Source organism: Loxodonta africana, chromosome 3 (assembly GCF_030014295.1).
Source record: "Loxodonta africana isolate mLoxAfr1 chromosome 3, mLoxAfr1.hap2, whole genome shotgun sequence".
Lineage (NCBI taxonomy): Eukaryota > Metazoa > Chordata > Mammalia > Proboscidea > Elephantidae > Loxodonta > Loxodonta africana.
The window spans coordinates 5,981,451-5,999,715 of NC_087344.1; the positions used below are offsets into that span (position 1 = coordinate 5,981,451).

At 57.1% G+C, this 18,265-nt stretch overlaps 2 protein-coding genes across 2 annotated transcripts; one reads left to right on the forward strand and one right to left on the reverse strand.

Moving 5' to 3' along the window:
- Positions 1-389: 389 nt before the first annotated feature.
- Positions 390-2,945, forward strand: TEKTIP1 (tektin bundle interacting protein 1). Its single transcript, XM_003421913.4, has 4 exons — positions 390-472; positions 1,984-2,222; positions 2,360-2,485; positions 2,767-2,945. Exons 1-4 carry the CDS (start codon positions 390-392, stop codon positions 2,943-2,945), a joined length of 627 nt encoding a protein of 208 aa, XP_003421961.1.
- Positions 2,946-3,271: 326 nt separating this feature from the next.
- MFSD12 (major facilitator superfamily domain containing 12) lies at positions 3,272-17,701 on the reverse strand. The gene is made up of 10 exons (XM_064280278.1): positions 17,398-17,701; positions 12,675-12,885; positions 8,169-8,307; positions 7,884-8,063; positions 7,404-7,496; positions 7,215-7,307; positions 5,784-5,954; positions 5,605-5,699; positions 4,085-4,215; positions 3,272-3,997 (listed from the first exon to the last, which is right to left on the reverse strand). The coding sequence occupies exons 1-10, from the start codon at positions 17,684-17,686 to the stop codon at positions 3,975-3,977; spliced, it is 1,425 nt and encodes a 474-aa protein (XP_064136348.1). The 5' UTR covers positions 17,687-17,701; the 3' UTR covers positions 3,272-3,974.
- Positions 17,702-18,265: the final 564 nt, after the last annotated feature.

Sequence of the window (18,265 nt, forward strand, 5' to 3'; positions counted from 1 at the left end):
TCCAGAGGCTTCTATTTGGCTTACGAGCCACTCACCTCCCTTCACTCCCTCAGAAGTCAAGAGGACACTGGGACCAGGCAGAGAGCTGAGACTCTCTGGTGGGTGGGGACCCAGGAGGCTGTACCTTTCGGCAGATAGCCACTCCCCGACCCCACTGTCCCCAGCACATCCACACCCAAATGTCAAATGTTCAGGATGACATACCCCTCCCAGAAGGCCCCCTCCCTCCAGCGTCTGCCCTCTGGTGCAAACCCCCAGCTGAGGAGGGGGAGGGGCTATCAGGGCCTGGGTAGCCACCCTGTTGCCAGGACACGGGGGTGGCCTTTATTACTGTCAACAATGGCCCCAGTGGCCTTCACAGCAGGAGCCGCAGGGGAGCAGAGGCAGACATGGAGACCCTGAGGCGGCAGGCTGCCCGGCCCTACGTCCCCCGGGGGACCCTGGAAACTGACTTCCCTGCGCCGCTGTACAGGTGAGGCCTGTCTTGGACAACATGGACCCTCACCCCAAATCTCACCACCCCCCCGGGGGCCTGGTCCGGCTTCTTGTGAATGCCATTTATTGGGTATAAAAAGTTGGTGTTAAGCCCTCTCCACCAACCCAAACCTGGCAGCTCCCTGAGTCTCTGACCACCTGGCCGAAGTCAGGGCCCACCTGTCCACCCACCCCCCACTCACTAGCAGACACTCGGACCCCCGTGTTCACAGCTGCACTGTTCACAACAGACAAACGGTGGGCTCCACCCGTGTCCATTCACGGAGGAGGGGTAAACAAACATGGTCCCTCCACACGACGGCTACCGCTCAGCCATCAACCGGAACGCAGTTCTGAAAACACTACGTTAGTGAAATAAGTTGGCCACAGAAGGACAGACACTGCACGATCCCACTTAACGTGAATCGTCCAGATGAGGCAAACACGTCGTGTGAGCAGTAGGCTGTAAATTACTGGCGGCTGGGAGTTCCTGCCTAACCGGCGCTCGGTTTGTTTGGGGCAATGAAAACGTTTGCCAGTGGACGGAGGCCGCAGCTGCCCACGTGGTACCGTGAAAGGCCTGCTGCCGCTTCCCCCAAGGAGTGTCTGTGAGGCTTCTGCTGAAGTTTACCCTGCTTTGGGTTTTTCATTTTCCCTATATATTTAGTTGTAATGGCACCTGGTCTGAGGTTTGATCTTTGATGTCGTTAGCCTATTTCCACTTCCTTCTCTGCATTACACCCTTGAATCTCTGTCCCTTAAACCACCCCCTCCTGTCCCAGGGCCTTGGGACGTCCTCATCTTCAGGTTGCGCTCCTCCTCCAGGGAGCCCTCCCTGCCTTCTCAGCCTTCCCCAGCCGGAGATCCCTGGACCAGGCCCTGGCTGTGTAGTTGACAGTTACAGTATCCTTTAAATGAGAACTCCAGGAAGGAAGCTGAGAACACCATACCCTCTTTCCTCTCACTGGCCTCCAGGAAAGCAAAGGCTGCCCAGAGGGTCTTCCTTGGGGCCTGGGCATCCCATACGCTTCTGCATTCCTGATCCATGCCTCCTTGGCCAGGCTAAAACCTGGACACTCGCTAAACCCCTCAAGCCCCTCCCTTGCCCCAGCCAGGGACCATGTCCTCCCCACGCACACCTCCAGGCCTGGGGCAGGCTGGAGGGTTTCCTGGAGGAAGGGATCTTTGGGTCTCTGAGGAGGTCAAAGCTGGATGAGGACGTAGGACCCCGGGAGTGGCCAGCACCTCATGACCTCCCTCCCTGGTGTGCCAGGAAGAGAGGGCACCCACAAAAAACTTAAAGGTGCAGCGGGGGTCTTGGGGGGTTGTGGCAGTAAGGGGAGGAGCCAGGCAGGGGGTGGGGTCGGAGGAAGGGATTCTAGTCCCCTGCATGGAGCCTACACCCACCACCCGTGCACCCACCCATTGTGAGGACGGGCGAGCCCACTCCAGAGCTGGGCAGGTACAGGGCCTGGCCGCAGGCTCACGGCCACCCAACCTGGCCCCTAGCGATGAGTACCTGGCCCTGGAGGGCCCCCGCTGGGCACCGGCCGTCAAGCAGGCAACCCGATGGAAGTACACGCCCATGGGCCGGGACGCAGCCGGCCAGCAGTGGTACACGGGCCTGACCAACTCGGAGCCCCGTGACGCCTGGTACACGCTGCCACGTGAGCTGGACAGCTCCCACCGTGCCGCCTATACGCGTTGGCACGGATGCCACAGCCACCGGGAGCACAGCCTGCCCTCAGGTGAGCACCACCAGGTCCCCAGGATACCGGCGCGGGGCTCCCCCATGGCCCCCACACCTCTGCCCGGCCTGCAGGCTACTGGGGACGGGGGACAGAGCCGAAATGACCACCGCCTCCTCTACTCCCATGACCCGCAGCCTACACCCAGCGCCTGCGGGAGGCCTCATGGTACGACCCCACCATCCCCGCCCAGTATAAGACGCCCAGCACCCGGTGGGGGAGCCTGCTATGGAAAGACAGACACATCCGGGGGAAGGAGTACGGTAAGCCAGGGCCCTGAGTCCTGTCCACCCTCTGCCTCCTCTAAGACCCAGAGGTCTCCTCCTCTGGGAAGCCCTCCAGCCTGCCCCACCTCCAGCAGCTCTCTCTGGGCCGGGGGAGAAAAATTACCCTTTAGGGGGATCTGGGGTTGGGGGGAGACAAGGCCACCCAGGAGCGGGGGGGCGGGAATTGCCCAGAAGTTTCCAGTCCCAAAGGGGTCCCCAGAACCTGTCCCCAGGGACTTAGCTGGGACACAAGGCAACCCCAATCCTCGGCCCCACAGTGGTCAACAGGAACAGATACGGGGTGGAGCCACCGTCACAGGTGTCTGACTACGTGCCGTACCTGTCCCCGCCCCAACGCCCAAGATACACAACCCAGAACTACCGGCAGTGGAACCTCGAGCCCTACTGCCCCTCGTCCAACCAGCGGCCCCCGTCCATCTACACACCCACGTACTGATAAAGGCCATGCTGCCCCGCTGCCCCCGCCTCCCACCGTCACAGGCCACCACTCATCATCCACCTCCCTGCCTTCAGCTGGGCTCTCTCTCCGCTTTGGAGACAGGCGGGGCATTGGGGGAGCCCCTGGGTGGCACAAATGGTTTACATGCTCAGCTTCTAACCAAAAGGCTGGAGGTGCAAGTTCACCCAGGGGCACCTAGGAAGAAAGGCCTGGCAATCTACTTCCAGAAAACTCAGCCACTGAAAACCCTATGGGGCGCCATGAGGCACAGTCAACTTGACGGAAACTGGTTTGGTTTTTTGGGGCGGGTTGGATGTTGGGAGGGCAAGGAGTTACAAGTCCCAGGGGACCAAAGGCGGCGGGGGGTGGGGGTGGAAACAGAGCCTCTGAAAGGAGGCTGGGATGCCCAGGGTCACCCCACTCCGTCTCTGGTAGACAAGAGCCGAGGCCACAGTCCTGGCCCATGGGGGACACTTTATTCACTGTCTTAGAGTCTCCGTGCCCCAATGGGCCCTCCAGGCCACTGGGCAGTCCTGCTGCCCGCCACGGCTGCGGTCCAGGCCCAGCCCACGACCCTGCCATAGGTCCCTGGGAGGAAGCCCGGCCAGCAGAATGTGGGGAGACCCCAGTTGGGCAGAAGGGAAGGGGTGAGCTGCAGGCAGGCCCAGGGCAACCCCTGGCCTCATTGGGGGCCCTCCCCTCCTGACCCCCATGATCCTGGGAGACGAGGGGCACCCAATCTAGAGAGCCGGGAAAGGATCAGAGAGGGGAGCAGGGACCCCCAAACCCTAAATACTCGCAGGCCGCTGGGTATCAGAAGCTGACTAGGTGTCCCCACCCCACAGGGACAAGCCACCAGTCTCCCAATCCTGCCCTCACTAAGCCCAGGGCCAAGTGAAGGTGGGAGGCTGGGGATTGAGGTGATAGTCAGATGGAGGAGACCTCTTCTGGAAGCTCCCTCAAGATACAATCTGCATAAGCCTGGTTGTATTTGCATAGAAGCACACAGCCCTGCTGGCACCAGTGTCAGGATTGGGTTCCAGGGTCCCCTGCAAAAGAAGGGGGATGGGTTAGTGGGGGCGGGGCCTGTCCCAGCCCTCCACCCACAGGCCCCCTTGATGGGGAGGACCACTCACAGCTTCGCAGGCGGATGGGCCAGACGAGGAGGCTGCAGAGGGTCAGGGTGGCGGCCACGCCCACGCCGCCCGTCACCACCACCATCACCCAGTGATAGAATGCCACGCAGGCGGTGCAGCAGAGATCCGAGCTGGGGGCGGGAGGGGGGCCAGCGGGCTGAGTGGGCCCCCGTGGGGACCCCCAAACGGCCGGGAAACCCGCCCCGCCCCCAGCCCGCCCACCTCCTCTGCCTGCCCCTCCCATCCCCTCCTACCTCCACCTGCCCCCCACCTCCTTTCCCCCTCCTCTCCCTACTCCGCAACAACTCAGCGCCGTCCATCTGACCCTCTTCCCCTCCCCTTCCTGCTCTGCCTTCAAATTCTATCACAAGTCCGCCCACTTCCCCCCTCACCAGCCTCCACCTAGTCCAGCCCCATCATCACCGCCCGGACCAGTGCAGTCGGCTCTGGCTCCGCCCTCACCCCTTCTGTCCCCCCACCCACCCCGCAGCCGCCACAGGGCGCCCGTGAGCGCCTGAGCCGGGGCCTGTCCATCTGCTCACAGCCCCCAGGCCCCCTCCCCGCGGCCCACAGGGCCCTGCATGGCCTGACCCGCCCCTTCCCTGTCCTCCCCTCCTCCTCTCTCCCCCTCACTCACCCCGCTCCAGCCACAGGGGCCTCCTCACTGTTCCTCCAACTCCCCAGGCCTGGTCCTGCCTCAGCACTTACATGGGCCATCCCTCCCCATTTGCCTAGAACTCCGCCAGTCACCCTCCTCAGGGAAGCTCTCCCTGACTCCCCAGCCCCATCAGGCCCCAGTCAGTGTTGCTCTCCTTGGCGCTGGCCATTGGTCTCAGGGACACACTGATGTGTGCAGTTATGAGCATAGCCGGCACCTGCCCCAGCTCTGTGAGGTCAGCCTTGGTTTCCCGACCCTGGGGTTCTGCAAGGCACAAGCTCGGTGGTCTAGAATCATCTGGGTCTGGAACCCGAGTTCTGTGGGTCTGAGGACAGTGGGTTGTCAGCTGCCACGATCCCTGCCCTCAGTCCCTACTCCCTACCGCATTCCTCCAGATACAGTACACACTGTCCCGTCAGTGCCTGGCACACACAGCAGACTGCATGTTTGCTGAATGAATAAACTGTCCAAGGTAAGGGACGACCAGGCCTCCCAGGGCCATGTCTACCGAGTCTCCAGACCTAGAGCAGAGCCTGGCATACAATACGCCCCTGCTGAATGAATGAATGGATGGATGGTTGAACAAATTAATGAGTGAACAAATGAATGGATGGAGGAGTGAATTAGTGAATGAACGAACAAATGAATGAATGGATGGATGAATAAATTAATGAACAAGGAATGGTCAAATGAATGAGTGAATGTATGTGTGGCTGAACAAATTAATGAAAGAATGAATAGATGGATGGACAAATGACTGGATGAACAAATGAATGGCTGGATGATTGGACAAATTAATGAAAGAATAAATGAATGAATGGCTGGATGAATGAATGGATGAACAAATGACATCAGCACTTACACACAGGGATGCAGACTCTGGATGGCCATAACTGCCAGCCCGTTGGCCACCTTATCTGAGAAGCTCATGGCGCCATACACAAAGGCTCCGCTGTGCTGTGGGGACATGGGCAGGGTGGTGGGTGCCCGCGGTCCCGCCCAGGACCACACCCCTACCCCAACCCTGCCCTCCAGCCCTACCGTGTGGGGGCCAATGAGGTCAGCCGTCATGGCCAGCGAAGTGACGAGGATGGTGGCACAGCCTGCGCCCAGCAGCACGGCCACCACGTACACAGCCAAGCCCAGCTCGTTGGCCAGCGCCACCCAAGCTGAGAAGGCAAGGATCACCAGGAGGCCAGTGAAGTAGGTCAGCTGCAGGGAGACCACCCCAGTGTCAGGCAGCATGTCACTGGGCACCTGCTAGCCCAGCATACACCCTCAGTGGTCTTCAAGCCGTGGCTCCCTTCCCCACAGCAAAGAAGGAGGCTGAGCTGGACACTCCCTAAGGGTGTCACCAGCCCTGACCTCATGGAATTCCGAGATCCAGAGACCCAGGGGTTCTCAGAGCTCTGTGGAACAATGTTCTAGATGGTGCTGCTCAATATGGTAGCCACTAGCCACCTGTGGTTAACTCTAAATGCAGATTAATTCATTAAGTGTTGTTGCTGTTACGTGCCATCGGCTCTGTTTTGACTCATAGCGACCCCAGGTGACAGAGGAGAGCTGACCCACAGGGTTTGGCCGTGGTCTTTACAGGGATGGGGCAGCGTTCTGTCGTACAGAGGGTTGCGATGTGTCGGAATCAACTTGACAGCGGGTAACAACAAATAACCATCTTTACAGGAGCAGGTCTTCCTCACTCGGAGCCACTGGCTAGGTTCAAACCGCCCACCTTGTGATTGGCAGCCGAGCGCTTAACCATTGTGCCACCAAACAAACAAAACCCATTGCTGTTGAGTCCATTCTGACTCATAGCAACCCTCTAGGACAGAGCAGAACTGCGCTGTAGGGTTTCCAAGGCTGTAATCTTTATGGGAAACCCTGGTGGTGTAAGGGTTTTGTGCTGTGGCTGCTAGCCCTCTATGAGGCCGTTCTACTCTGTCCTAGAGGGTCACCATGAGTCCGAATCGACTGGATGGCAATGGGTTTTATGGATTAATCTACAGAAGCAGACTGCCACACCTTTGTCCCACAGAGCAGCTGGTGGGTTCGAACTGCCGACTTTTCCATTAGCAGCTGAGCGCTTGGCCTTTGCATCACCGGGGCTCCTTAATCCATTAATTAATCAAAATGGAGAACTCAGTTCCTCAGTTGTATTGGCCACATTTCAAGTGCTCAGGAGCCACACAAGGCTACCATACTGAACAGTGCAGAATAATTTAAATCATTTCAGAACATTCTAGAACCCTGCAAGCCCAGGACCCTGAGGACCCATGAGGCTCGAGAGCCAGGATTCCCGAATTCTTGGCTCCCAGATCCTGGGCTTCTATAAGGTGAGAACTCTAGAATCTAGAGGAGTCTAGAATCATTGGGATCTGAGACCCCCAGGTCTCTGAGTTGGATTTTGGTGAGGCCCCGGCTGCAAGGATGCCTCCCACCCCCGCCCTGGCTCCCCGCCGGCCCCACACTCACGTTCCTCCCGATCCATTTGTTGATAGGCTTCATGAGGAATGAGGAGAAGAAACCACTGAGGTACATCACTAGGGGAATGCTCGCGATGAACTTCTGTCAGGGCAGAGCCGGGCACGGGGCGTTTCAGTGCAGGCTGACTAGGCAGGATGGGGCCATCCCACCTCCCAGCCCTACCCCCACCCGGCTCACCTTGGGCAGTTTGAGGGAGTAGGTGAGGTACATGGCCATGTACGTCTGGGACAGGTTCACGATGAGTCTTGTGCTCATATACAGCAGGCCCACCTGTGGGCAGACAGACAGAGGGACTGCCGGGGGATCAAATGGAGGCCCTTAAGGCAGGGGCCTGAATTGGAGACAGGGCCCTTCTCCAATCTCACCAGCAGAGGGCGCCGGAGGAGAGGCTTGCTGAGCACCCCTGCAAGGCAGGGAATGAATGCAAACAGGTTGCATCAAGCTTGCACAGGATCAATTAGTGGTGACTTTCTAGTTTTTTTCTAGTTGGTCAGGCAGAGAAGAGAGCAGTAATCGATGAGTCATGTCTGTCCTGGGTACGGCATGGAGGGACAGCTCATTTCCCGTCCCTGCCAGCTTCCTCAGAGCTACAGCCCTGCTGAGTAAAGGACCATGCATGACTCCAGGTCTCCATGCCTCTCCACCCCACTGACGCACCTGATAAAAGGCCGGCTCCCGAAGCCAGTCTTTCCAGAGCAGCAAGGGCCGGGCCACCGGGGTCAGCAGAGGGCTGTGTTCGTCTGGCTCCTCCAACCGCGGCTGGCGCCACTCCCTGGTGCCCAGGTGGAACAGCAGCGAGAAGATGGCTCCGATGCCCACCACCAACAGGGAAAGGTTCTGGGAACCCAGCAAAAAAAAAAAAATCAGTGGCTCAGGTCCCAAGTACAGGGACTTTGGGGTATCCCACCCAGCCAGCAGTGGCCTTAGCTGACCCCAGCTCACCCGGAACACCGGCACATCTTGGACCCCCAGCTGGTCACTGACTTCCTGGGTGGGCCCCATGTGTGGGGAGCCCTGCAGGTGGAGCAGGAGCCAGGCAGTGCCATAGACGGTGATGTTGGCTACCACGGTGAAGGCGTACCTAGTGGGGACGAGCGGAAGCCTCAGCCCAGGCCGCACCGGAAACCACGTGGCCACTTCCTTCCCAGGTGGCCACACACATGGTCAGAGCTGCTGAGGCATCTGGGGAACCCCTGGCTGACCCACTGGGACCTGGAGAAGGTCCTGGTGCCTCAGTTTCCCCAGCCTGCACATGACCTGATGATTCACAGCTCCATTGTGACCGCTATTTGCCATCTGGGGTCGTGGTTGTCGAGATTCCGGGGCTGCAGCTCCAGAGCCCAGAAGGCTGGGAAGCCAGGGTTTTAGAATTCTTGGTTCCCAGATCTTGGGCTTCTCCAGGCGAGAACTCCATGATCTAGTCACCTGGGTCTGCTTCTGCCTGCAGCCCTGGAGCAACGTCCCTCCAGGGGCTCACCAGGGATGACGGGAAGCCTCTGGATTACACAGTGACTCAGTTTCCCCTTCTGAGAGTAAGGGCAATCCTACCTCTGGAGGTCAACGTGAAGATACAATAAGGTTGGCTGGTGAAGTGCCTAAACATAGCACGCGCCCCAGAACTTGGCCTCAGCTGATCTAGCCCGTCTCCCATTTGTTACTGCCCCCAGAGGCCCCGGGCATTGGGCAATCCCCACCGTTAGTGCCCATGCCTTTGAGGACCATAATGGGGAACTAAAGGTGGGGGAGGGGGAGGAGGCCGTGGTGGGCAGGGCTGGGGACAAACGGGCTGATTTGGAGATAGGGTGGGCCCCCAGCGAAGACATTGTTAAAACGGCAAGAGTAACACACATGTATTGAGCATATTGCCATGTGAAAATAGAACTTCACTTGAAAATAAGCACGGTACATATATGTGTTTAATTAAGGTGCTTAGTTCCTGTCAAGGCTGTGAGCCAAGCCCTGCTCTGAGTGCCAGCCACACTGGCCGCCTTTGCACATGCTGTTCCCTCTGCCTAGAACTGACCCCTGTTCCCTTTTCCTACAACCTGCCTCCCACAGACCCACTCTGTTCAAACCCCAGCACTTCCACGTACAGGCCTTGGCCACACGACCTCCCTGGGCCTGTCTCCTTCTCTGGAAAATGAAAGAAGTAACCCATCCCCTGGAGTTGTGAAGATTAAGGGAGTAATAATGCCTGTCAGGTGCCTAGAACAGCACCTGGCACACAGCGAGTGCTCAATGCATGCTCTTTTTATTGTCCTATAGCACATAACCTTCCTTAGTGCCTCAAGCAAGTCAGTGGATAAGCCAGGCATCAACTGTACCCATGAGTGGTGAGCAGAACTCTAAGATGGCCTCAAGATTCCTGCCCCCCTGGGGTACACACCCTGTATAATCCCCTCCCCTTGTGGGCAGGACCTGTAAATATGGTGGGATATCACTTACGTGACCTTCTACAGATCTATTTAAGGTACCTAATCAATTTGACTCGGGGTTAATACTTGGAGATAATCTTAGGTGGGCCTGATCTAATCAGGTGATCCTTTGAAAGAGGGCTTGTTGTTGTTAGTTGTCCTGGAGTCACCTCCTGGAAATCCCACATACAACAGCATTAAACTTAGCAGGGTCCTCTACCATCTTCATGATTGTTGGTATGCTTGAGTCCACTGTTGTGGCCACTGGGTATTTTGAGTGCCTTCCAACCTAGGAACGACCTACGACCTACGTATGGCCTTAAGTATATACCACCTGAATTTAGAGACCCTCTCACGAATAGATTTGACAGAGTGAACACTACTGACTGAAGACCAGATGAGTTGTGGGATGAAATCAAGGACATCATACTTGAAGAAAGGAAGAGGTCATTGAAAAGACAGGAATGAAAGCAAAGACTAAAACAGGTCAGATGAGACTCTGAAACCTTCTCTTGAACGTAGAGTAGCTAAAGTGAAAGGAGGAAATGATGAAAATCTGAACAAAGATTTCACAGGGCTGCTTGAGAAGACAAAGTAAAGTATTATGATGACATGTGCAAAGACCTGGAGTTAGAAAACCAAAAGGGAAGAACACGCTCAGCATTTCTCGAGCTGAAACAACTGAAGAAAAAATTTAAGCCTTGTTTCTATGGGGAAAATATTGAATGACCCAGGAAGCATCAAAGGAAGATGGAAGGAATATACAGAGTCATTATACCAAAAATGATTGGTCAACATTAAGTCATTTCAGGGGGTGGCATATGAGCAGGAACCGATGGTACTGAAGGAAGAAGTCCAAGCTGCTCTGAAGGCGTTGGCGAAAAACAAGGCTCCAGGAATTGATGGAATATCAATTGAGATGTTTCAACAAACAGATGCAGCGCTGCAGGTGCTCACTCGTCTATGCCAAGAAATATGGAAGACAGCTTCCTGGCCAACTGACTGGAAGAGATCTATATTTAGGCCTATTCCCAAGGAAGGTGATCCAACCGAATGTGGAAATTATAGAACAATATCATTAATATCACAGGTGAGCAAAATTTTGCTGAAGATCATTCTAAAACGGCTGCAGCAGTGTATCGACAGGGAACTGCCAGAAATTCAGGCTGGTTTCAGAAGAGGACGTGGAACCAGGGATATCATTGCTGATGTCAGATGGATCCTGGCTGAAAGCAGAGAATACCAGAAAGATGTTTACCTGTGTTTTATTGACTATGCAAAGGCATTCGACTGTGTGGATCATAACAAATTATGGACAACACTGCGAAGAATGGGAATTCCAGAACACTTAATTGTGCTCATGAGGAACCTTTACATAGATCAAGAGGTGTTTGCTCAGACAGAACAAGGGGATACTGATTGGTTTAAAGTCAGGAAAGGTGTGCGTCAGGGTTGTATCCTTTCACCATACCTATTCAATCTGTATGCTGAGCAAATAATCCGAGAAGCTGGACTATATGAAGAAGAACGGGGCATCAGGATTGGAGGAAGACACATTAACAGCCTGCATTATGCAGATGACACAACCCTGCTTGCTGAAAGTGAAGAGGGTTTGAAGCACTTCCTAATGAAGATCAAAGACCACAGCCTTCAGTATGGATTACACCTCAACATAAAGAAAACAAAAATCCTCACAACTGGACCAATGAGCAACATCATGATAAACGGAGAAAAGACTGAAGTTGTCAAGGATTTCGTTTTACTTGGATCCACAATCAACAGCCATGGAAGCAGCAGTCAAGAAATCAAGAGACGCATTGCATTGGGTAAATCTGCTGCAAAGGACCTCTTCAAAGTGTTGAAGAGCAAAGATGTCACCTGGCAGACTAAGGTGCGCCTGACCCAAGCCATGGTATTTTCAATCACATCATATGCGTGTGAAAGCTGGACAATGAATAAGGAAGACCGAAGAAGAGTTGACGCCTTTGAATTGTGGTGTTGGCGAAGAACATTGAATGTACCGTGGACTGCCAAGAGAACGAACAAATTTGTCTTGGAAGAAGTACAGCCAGGATGCTCCTTGGAAGCACGGATGGCGCGACTGCGTCTTAATAGTTTTGACACGTTATCAGGTGAGACCTGTCCCTGGAGAAGGACATCATGCTTGGTAGAGGGTCAGCAACAGAGAGGAAGACCCTCAAGGGGATGTATTTACACAGCGGCTGCAACAATGGGCTCAAAAGCAGCAACGACTGTGTGGATGGCGCGGGATCCGGCAGCGTTTCTGTTGTGCTTCAGTTGCTTGCTTTGGAAACGACTCGAGGGCACTTAACCAACCTAAGGGGCTCACCATCCAGCCCTGTATCAGGTAATGCTCTGTCGTGAGCCATAGTTTTTGCACTGACTGATTTTGGGAAGTAGATTGTCAGGCCATTCTTCCTAGTCCATCTCAGTCTGGAAGCTCTGCTGAAACCTGTCCACCATGGGTGACCCTGCTGGTATTTGAAATACTAATGGCAGAGCTTCCAACAGCGTAGCAACACGCAAGCCACCATAGTATGACAGACTGACAGACGGGGAGGGGTGGGGTGGGAAAGAGGGCTTAGGTAACAGTGTGTGGCAAAGGTAAAGGGACTCTGCAGCTGCCATGAAGCTCCCTAATCAGTTTGAGTTAATCAAAAGGGAGATGGCCCTGGGTGGGCCTGATCTAATCAGGTGGTCCCCAAGATCAGAGAGGTTCTTCTGCTGGCCTCAGAGAAGGTAGCCAGCATGAGGTCTGTAAGGAAACAAATGCTGCCAACAATTAAATGAGCATGGAAGAGGAGGGACCCCAACTCTCAGAGGAGAACCAAGCCACAGCCAACACCTTGATTGCAAAGGCCCCAAGCCAGCCGTGCTGTGAGATCACACAAGTGCTGTTTTTAGCCGCTAAGCTTTGGGCTAATCTGTTAGTCAGCAACAGCTGCCTAGTACAGCGCCATGCAGAACCCCAGAGCCAGGCAGAGAGGGCGGCCGTGGGATGTCAAGGCAGTACCTGAGAGCCGTCAGCTCCACCTTCTCGTGGTCGTTGGTGACGAGCTCGGGGATGAGGCTCAGGTGCGCGATCTGCGTGGCGGCCCAGCCAAACTGGAAGATGACGATGAAGGGCCCGTAGTAGATCAGGGCAGCCCACTCGGGCGTCGTGGCCCCGCAGCCCAGGCATGGGCTAAAGATGAAGGGGAAGGAGAGCAGGACACAGACGGTGCCTGTGGGGAGCCAGGTGGGGCGGGGTTCACATCCCGGGGACACTGCAGGCAGGGACCCTGCCTTCCTGCACTCCTCGGGGTGTGATGGGAGGGAAGCTGAGGCACAGAAAGGGCTGCGACACTCCCCCAAAGTCACACAGTGGGGCGGGGGTCAGCATCCCAGGGCTTTCCAGGTATATAGTGTCCATGGCAAATGCGGAAACTAAGGCACTGAGGGATTTCTTTTTTTTTTTTTTAGTCCCTTTGAGATCAAAAGTTCAGCAGTTCGAATCTACCAGCCACTCCTTGGAAACCCCATAGGGCAGTTCTCCCCTGTCCCATAGGGTCGCTATGAGTTGGAATCAAGTTGACAGCAACGGATTTGGGTTTTCGTTGGTTGGGATCACAGAGCCAAATAAGACAGAGAAGAGAGGCCTCCACGCACCAGTCTAGGGTTTCCTGAGGTATACACCCTTGTGGTCAGGTGGGAAACTGAGGCACAAAACAGGCTGGGGCTCTAGTGAGGTCATACGTCATAATGAGGCACAGCCCCGACATGGGGCCAGGTGAGACACAGGGGCAAGAACTTGGCGTACCCATAGCAGCCCAGGGCTCCCAGAGGTTGTCCCCTTGGTGACAGAAGGGGAAGCCAAGGCACAGCAGGCTGAAGGGCCTCCTGCGGTCCGCCTGAGGTCTGCTCACCATAGAGGCACCATTTGCACCCACACCTTCCCCTTCTTGCTTCGCCCACGGGGAAGAAGGCCTTGTTCTCCCCAGCTCTGACAACGACATAGTCGTTATCAAGTATCCCACCCTAGCCTGGTACCCAGAGTGGGGTCCCAGGAGGCAGGAGGCCTGGGAGGAGTGGGCTGGACCAGTCAGCTCAGAGGGGGCCTCTCCCTAGAATGGTGTCCTGGACTCTGGGGACACAGGCTGGGAAACAGACTAATGCCTACATCAGGCCCTTTTCTCCATATGCTCAGAAAAAACAATACTTTAGAAGAAATGGAAGCTCTTCCAGAAAGCTCCTCCCTTGCTCTTCCCTCCTCCTCTCTCTCCTCACTCACTTCCTACACTCCAGCCTTGTGGACCTCCTGGCTGTTCCTCCAACTCACCAGGCACAGCCCTGCCCCAGGGCCTTTGCACGAGCTGTTCCTTCTGCCTGGAACGCTCTTCCCCCACAATTTAGCAAGTCTGGATCCTTCTTATCCCTCAGGTCTCAGCTCAAACACCACCTCACTGAAGCCCTTCCTGCTGACTCCTGGCTCCTCCAGCCACAGCCAGCAGCACCCTCTCTGGCACCCAGGTAGAACAGCAGCAAGAAGTCAGCTCCCTCGCCCGCTGCCACCAGAGAAGGGCTCTGCGCACCCACCAGGAAACGCTCCCTATCTGGGACCCTGCTTCCTTTGCCTCCCACCCCCTGGCACACACAGGAATTCTGTTTATTTGCTTGTTTCCTGCCTGCCTCCCCCGCCAGACTGAGGACTCCATGGAGGTGGGTACCAGGGCTCTACGCGTCATTGGGTGTCCCTGGCACCCAGCACAGAGCCTGGCACATCGACATCTTTTGAATGAGTGGTTAGCAATAACAGCAGCTTCCATTCACAACCCTAAGGGGCAGGCGTTATTATGCCCACTCTCCAGATGAAGAAACTGAGGCCCAGTGAGTGAACCATGGGGCTGCGAAGCCAACCTGTGGGCCCTGCACCCTTCTCCTCCCATCCTGGAGTGCCTGAAGGAGGCCCTGGCCTCTGTCTGGAAGCTGGGCTTCCTCCAGCCTCCGGAGATGACCTCATTGCTCAGACCCACGGGGGCCACACCCTCTGTCCTGGGATTGGGAAGTGAAACCAAAACCACCCTGTTTCTCTGGAACCGGTGGCCAGGAGGGGGCCCCTGGGCGGGGATTCCCGGAAGCCTAAGGCTCCCTGGGGACCGGAGCCATGGACTCTGCTCAGGGCACTGCAGCCAGCCTCTGCCACTGTCCAGCAGACCTGGTTAACCATTGGTGGAGCACGGCTGCCGGGCTGGACCAACCTGGGCAGGTGACTGCCTCTCTGGGCCTCAGGTTCCAGAAAACGGAGAGAATAAAAGGCCCTGCCTGGCCGAGCTGGCGTAGGACTGAGAGTTCACGTGTGAAAGTTGAAGCTCCTGCCACTCCGAGCCTCCAAACCAAGAACCAAACTCACTGCTGTGGACTCGGTTCTGACTCACAGCGACCCAACAGGACAGAGTAAAACTGCCCCGTCGGGTTTCCAAGGCTGTAATCATCACAAGAGCAGATCACTACCTCTTTCTCCCATGGAGCAGCTGGTGGTTTCAAACCACCGACATTTTCGTTTGCAGCTGAGTGCTTTAACCACTGCACCCCCAGGGTTCCTTCCCTGAGCCTCAAGGCCATGATATTTCATGCCTTCCCACAAGCTATTTTCACTGCCTGGAATGTCCTCCCTCCGGCCACACACACACACACACACACACACACACACACACACTCCTACTCATCCTTCAACACCCCAAAGTTAATGCCCCCTCGCCCAGGAAGACTTCCTTTCCAGAGCTCTACTTTTTCCTTAGGAATTCCAGTCTCGCCATCTGGAACCCACGGGAGTATAAATGCCTGGGTGTGGGTGCCAGGTTCTCTCAGGGTTCCTGTATCACCCCACCACCCACAGATTCAGGGGTAAAATGGAGAAGTGGGCACTATTACCCGGGTGACCTTCCTTCAGGTCACCTTATCAGCAGCCCTGGCTTCCTCTTTCCACAGACCCTCCTGGGCCTCCCCACTGCCCACCCGAGCTGGGCTGGGGGAGACCAACGTGGGGGAGGGCCACAGGTAGAAGCCTTGGTGCTGGGTCCCCAGGCCTGTTCTGCATAAACTCAAAGGGTTCACCTCTTTGCTTACAAAGGTGCTTTCAGCCTCCTTAACCCTGCCCCTGCTGGGGGCCTCAGACTCTTCCTGGGGGGACCAGGCAGAGCCCTCCCTGAACCTCAGGCCTCCCCTCTATGAAAGAAGCTCTGAACTGGTAATGGGCCCCATCCACCTCAGGGCCTTTGCACCTGCCAGGGACCATTCCCACCCCAACAGGGTCCCTGGCTGGCTCAACCCCACATAAAAGAGTCACCTCCTTCTCTGTCTCTCCCAGGTTCAGCTCAGGGATTATTTTGTTTGTCAATGACTTTGTTGTTGTTGTTAGGTACCTTGCACTCAATTCTGACTCGTAGAGACCCCATGTGACAGAGCAGTACTGCCCCCATAGGGCTTCCTAGGCTGTGATCTTTATGAAAGCCGATGGCCAGGTCTTTTTCCCACAGAGCCGCTGGTTGGGCTCAAACTGCTGTCCTTTCGGTTAGCAGCCCCAGGGCTCCTTGTCAATGAGTTTACCCAACTATTATGAATAAAACTGCGTTTTAGAACCTGGAGAGAAAGAAGGGAGGACCCAAATGCCCATTTTTTAGAAGAGGCAGTACCTCACCTGAAGTCCATGGCCCCTGTCTCTCCCTGTTCCCCTCCCCAGGTGCTGTGGGCTAAACTGACCCAGGGGCAGGCTGGGTGTCCCCATGTCCTCAGAAACCTGAAAATCCGGCCCCCAGTCTTTGGCCCAGGAGAGCCAGGCACCCTGCTACGTCTTGCAAAACACTCTCATTTTGGCTTGCTCAGGTCAAACAGCTGCTCTCTCGGTCCATGCCCCCAAGGGTAAGAAGGCATGCATGGCACCCCAGGGTTTCCAAGAGTGGGCATGATTCTTGGCCCTGTCTCCAGGATGCCAGGCAAGCCTCAGATGCCAGGGTGCCAGTGGCAGCTTGACCTCAAGGAAGAACATCGGAGAAAGAGGCTGGGGCTAATCTCAAGGCCCAGGGTCCCGGCGGGGAGAGGAGGGTGCCAAGAGGCAGGCCCAGTGGCCTTATCAGCATGTACTGGTGACAGGATGCCCCAGCCTGGGGAACCAGCCTCCCGCCCTCCCCAACAGCCCTCCAGTCTGGGCCACTGTCCCAGGACACAGGGGGCCCATTACACACCTTACAGACTCCCATCTCCAGTGAGTCCGACAGGTGGGAGGTGTGAGAAGGCCACAGACACCAGACCCTTCTGTCCCACCCGGCCCCCAAATCTTGGTTTCCCAGGCAGCACCCTCAAACCCCCAAAAAACAGGTAGCTCTAGATGGGGTAGAGGCTCAAGTAGGGTGCCCTGGGGGAACAGACAGGCAGACAGAGAGGTGTCTGGACAGCCGGACAGTCATTCGGACAGGGGGGTCTGGGTAACCAACCACCTGCCAGCAGGCTGCAAAGTCAGGCCAGATCAGACAGACCGACAGAAAGGGCACTGGGCTGTCAGGCCCACCCCAGGGAAGGTACAGAGTGCCCCCAGGGGTCAGCCAGTCAAAGGGAAGGGGCACTGGCGGGTCAGGCAGGTAGTCAGATGGAGAGGCTCTGCAGGTCAGACAGCAGCCATGAGGCTGACAGCAGGTGGAGGCTCAGGCCCTGGGGGGACTGCCAGACAGGGGAGGCCGGTCCTGGGGGGCCGGGGCGCTTACCGACCAGGTGCCAGGCCTTGCGTGGGCCGTAGCGGGCGCAGCAGCCGGCGGCGCGGTCGGCCTCGTAGCCCACGAGGGGCGTGCACAGCCCGTCGGCCACCTGGCCGAGCAGCAGCAGCAGGCCGGCGCCCCGCGAGCTGTAGGCGAGCACCGAGTGCAAGTAGAGCAGCAGGTAGGTGAACCACATGGAGGCGCACAGGTCGTTGAGGAAGTGGCCCACGGCGTAGCTGAGCCGCGCGACCAGGGACAGCGCCCGCGGGGCCGCCGCCGCCGGGGGCCCGGGGCCCATGACGCCCGGCTCGGGGCGCCCCGCGCCCAGGGCACCGGCCAGCCCCCGGCTCCGAGGGGGCACCCCGGCCCGGACCGTCTGGGGGCCGCCGAGGAGCCCTCGGGGCAGGCCGGCCGCGCCGCGAAGTCCCCGCGCCGGGCCGATCCCTGGCAGACCACTGCCGGCCGGCCGGCCCTCGGCCTGAGCAGCCACTGCGCCCCGGAGCCAGTCGGCGGGGAGACTGCGGCGCGGCGGCGGGGGACACCCCGGGAGCGGCGGCCGCCTCCGCCAATCGGAACCGCGCGTCGGGGCCAGCGAGCCAATCAGCAGGGGGAGGGGCGAGGCTTCGGGGTTAGCCGGGCCTCCACCCCGGCGCCCTCGGGGTCGCGGGGTCCTAGCGCCCATAGACACGGGGAGGGTTTGCGGGACCCCAGTCCCCGGTGGGGGGCGACGCCAGGAGTGCCCCCACCCGGACCCCCAGCTCCAGTCCTCCTAGAGCTTACTGAAGACCAAAGCGGTCCGAAGAGGGTGGGGTGGGCGGGAGTGAGGTGAGGGGGGGTCTTGTTGGGGGACCCAGTGGGGAGCCAAGAGGCAGAATTA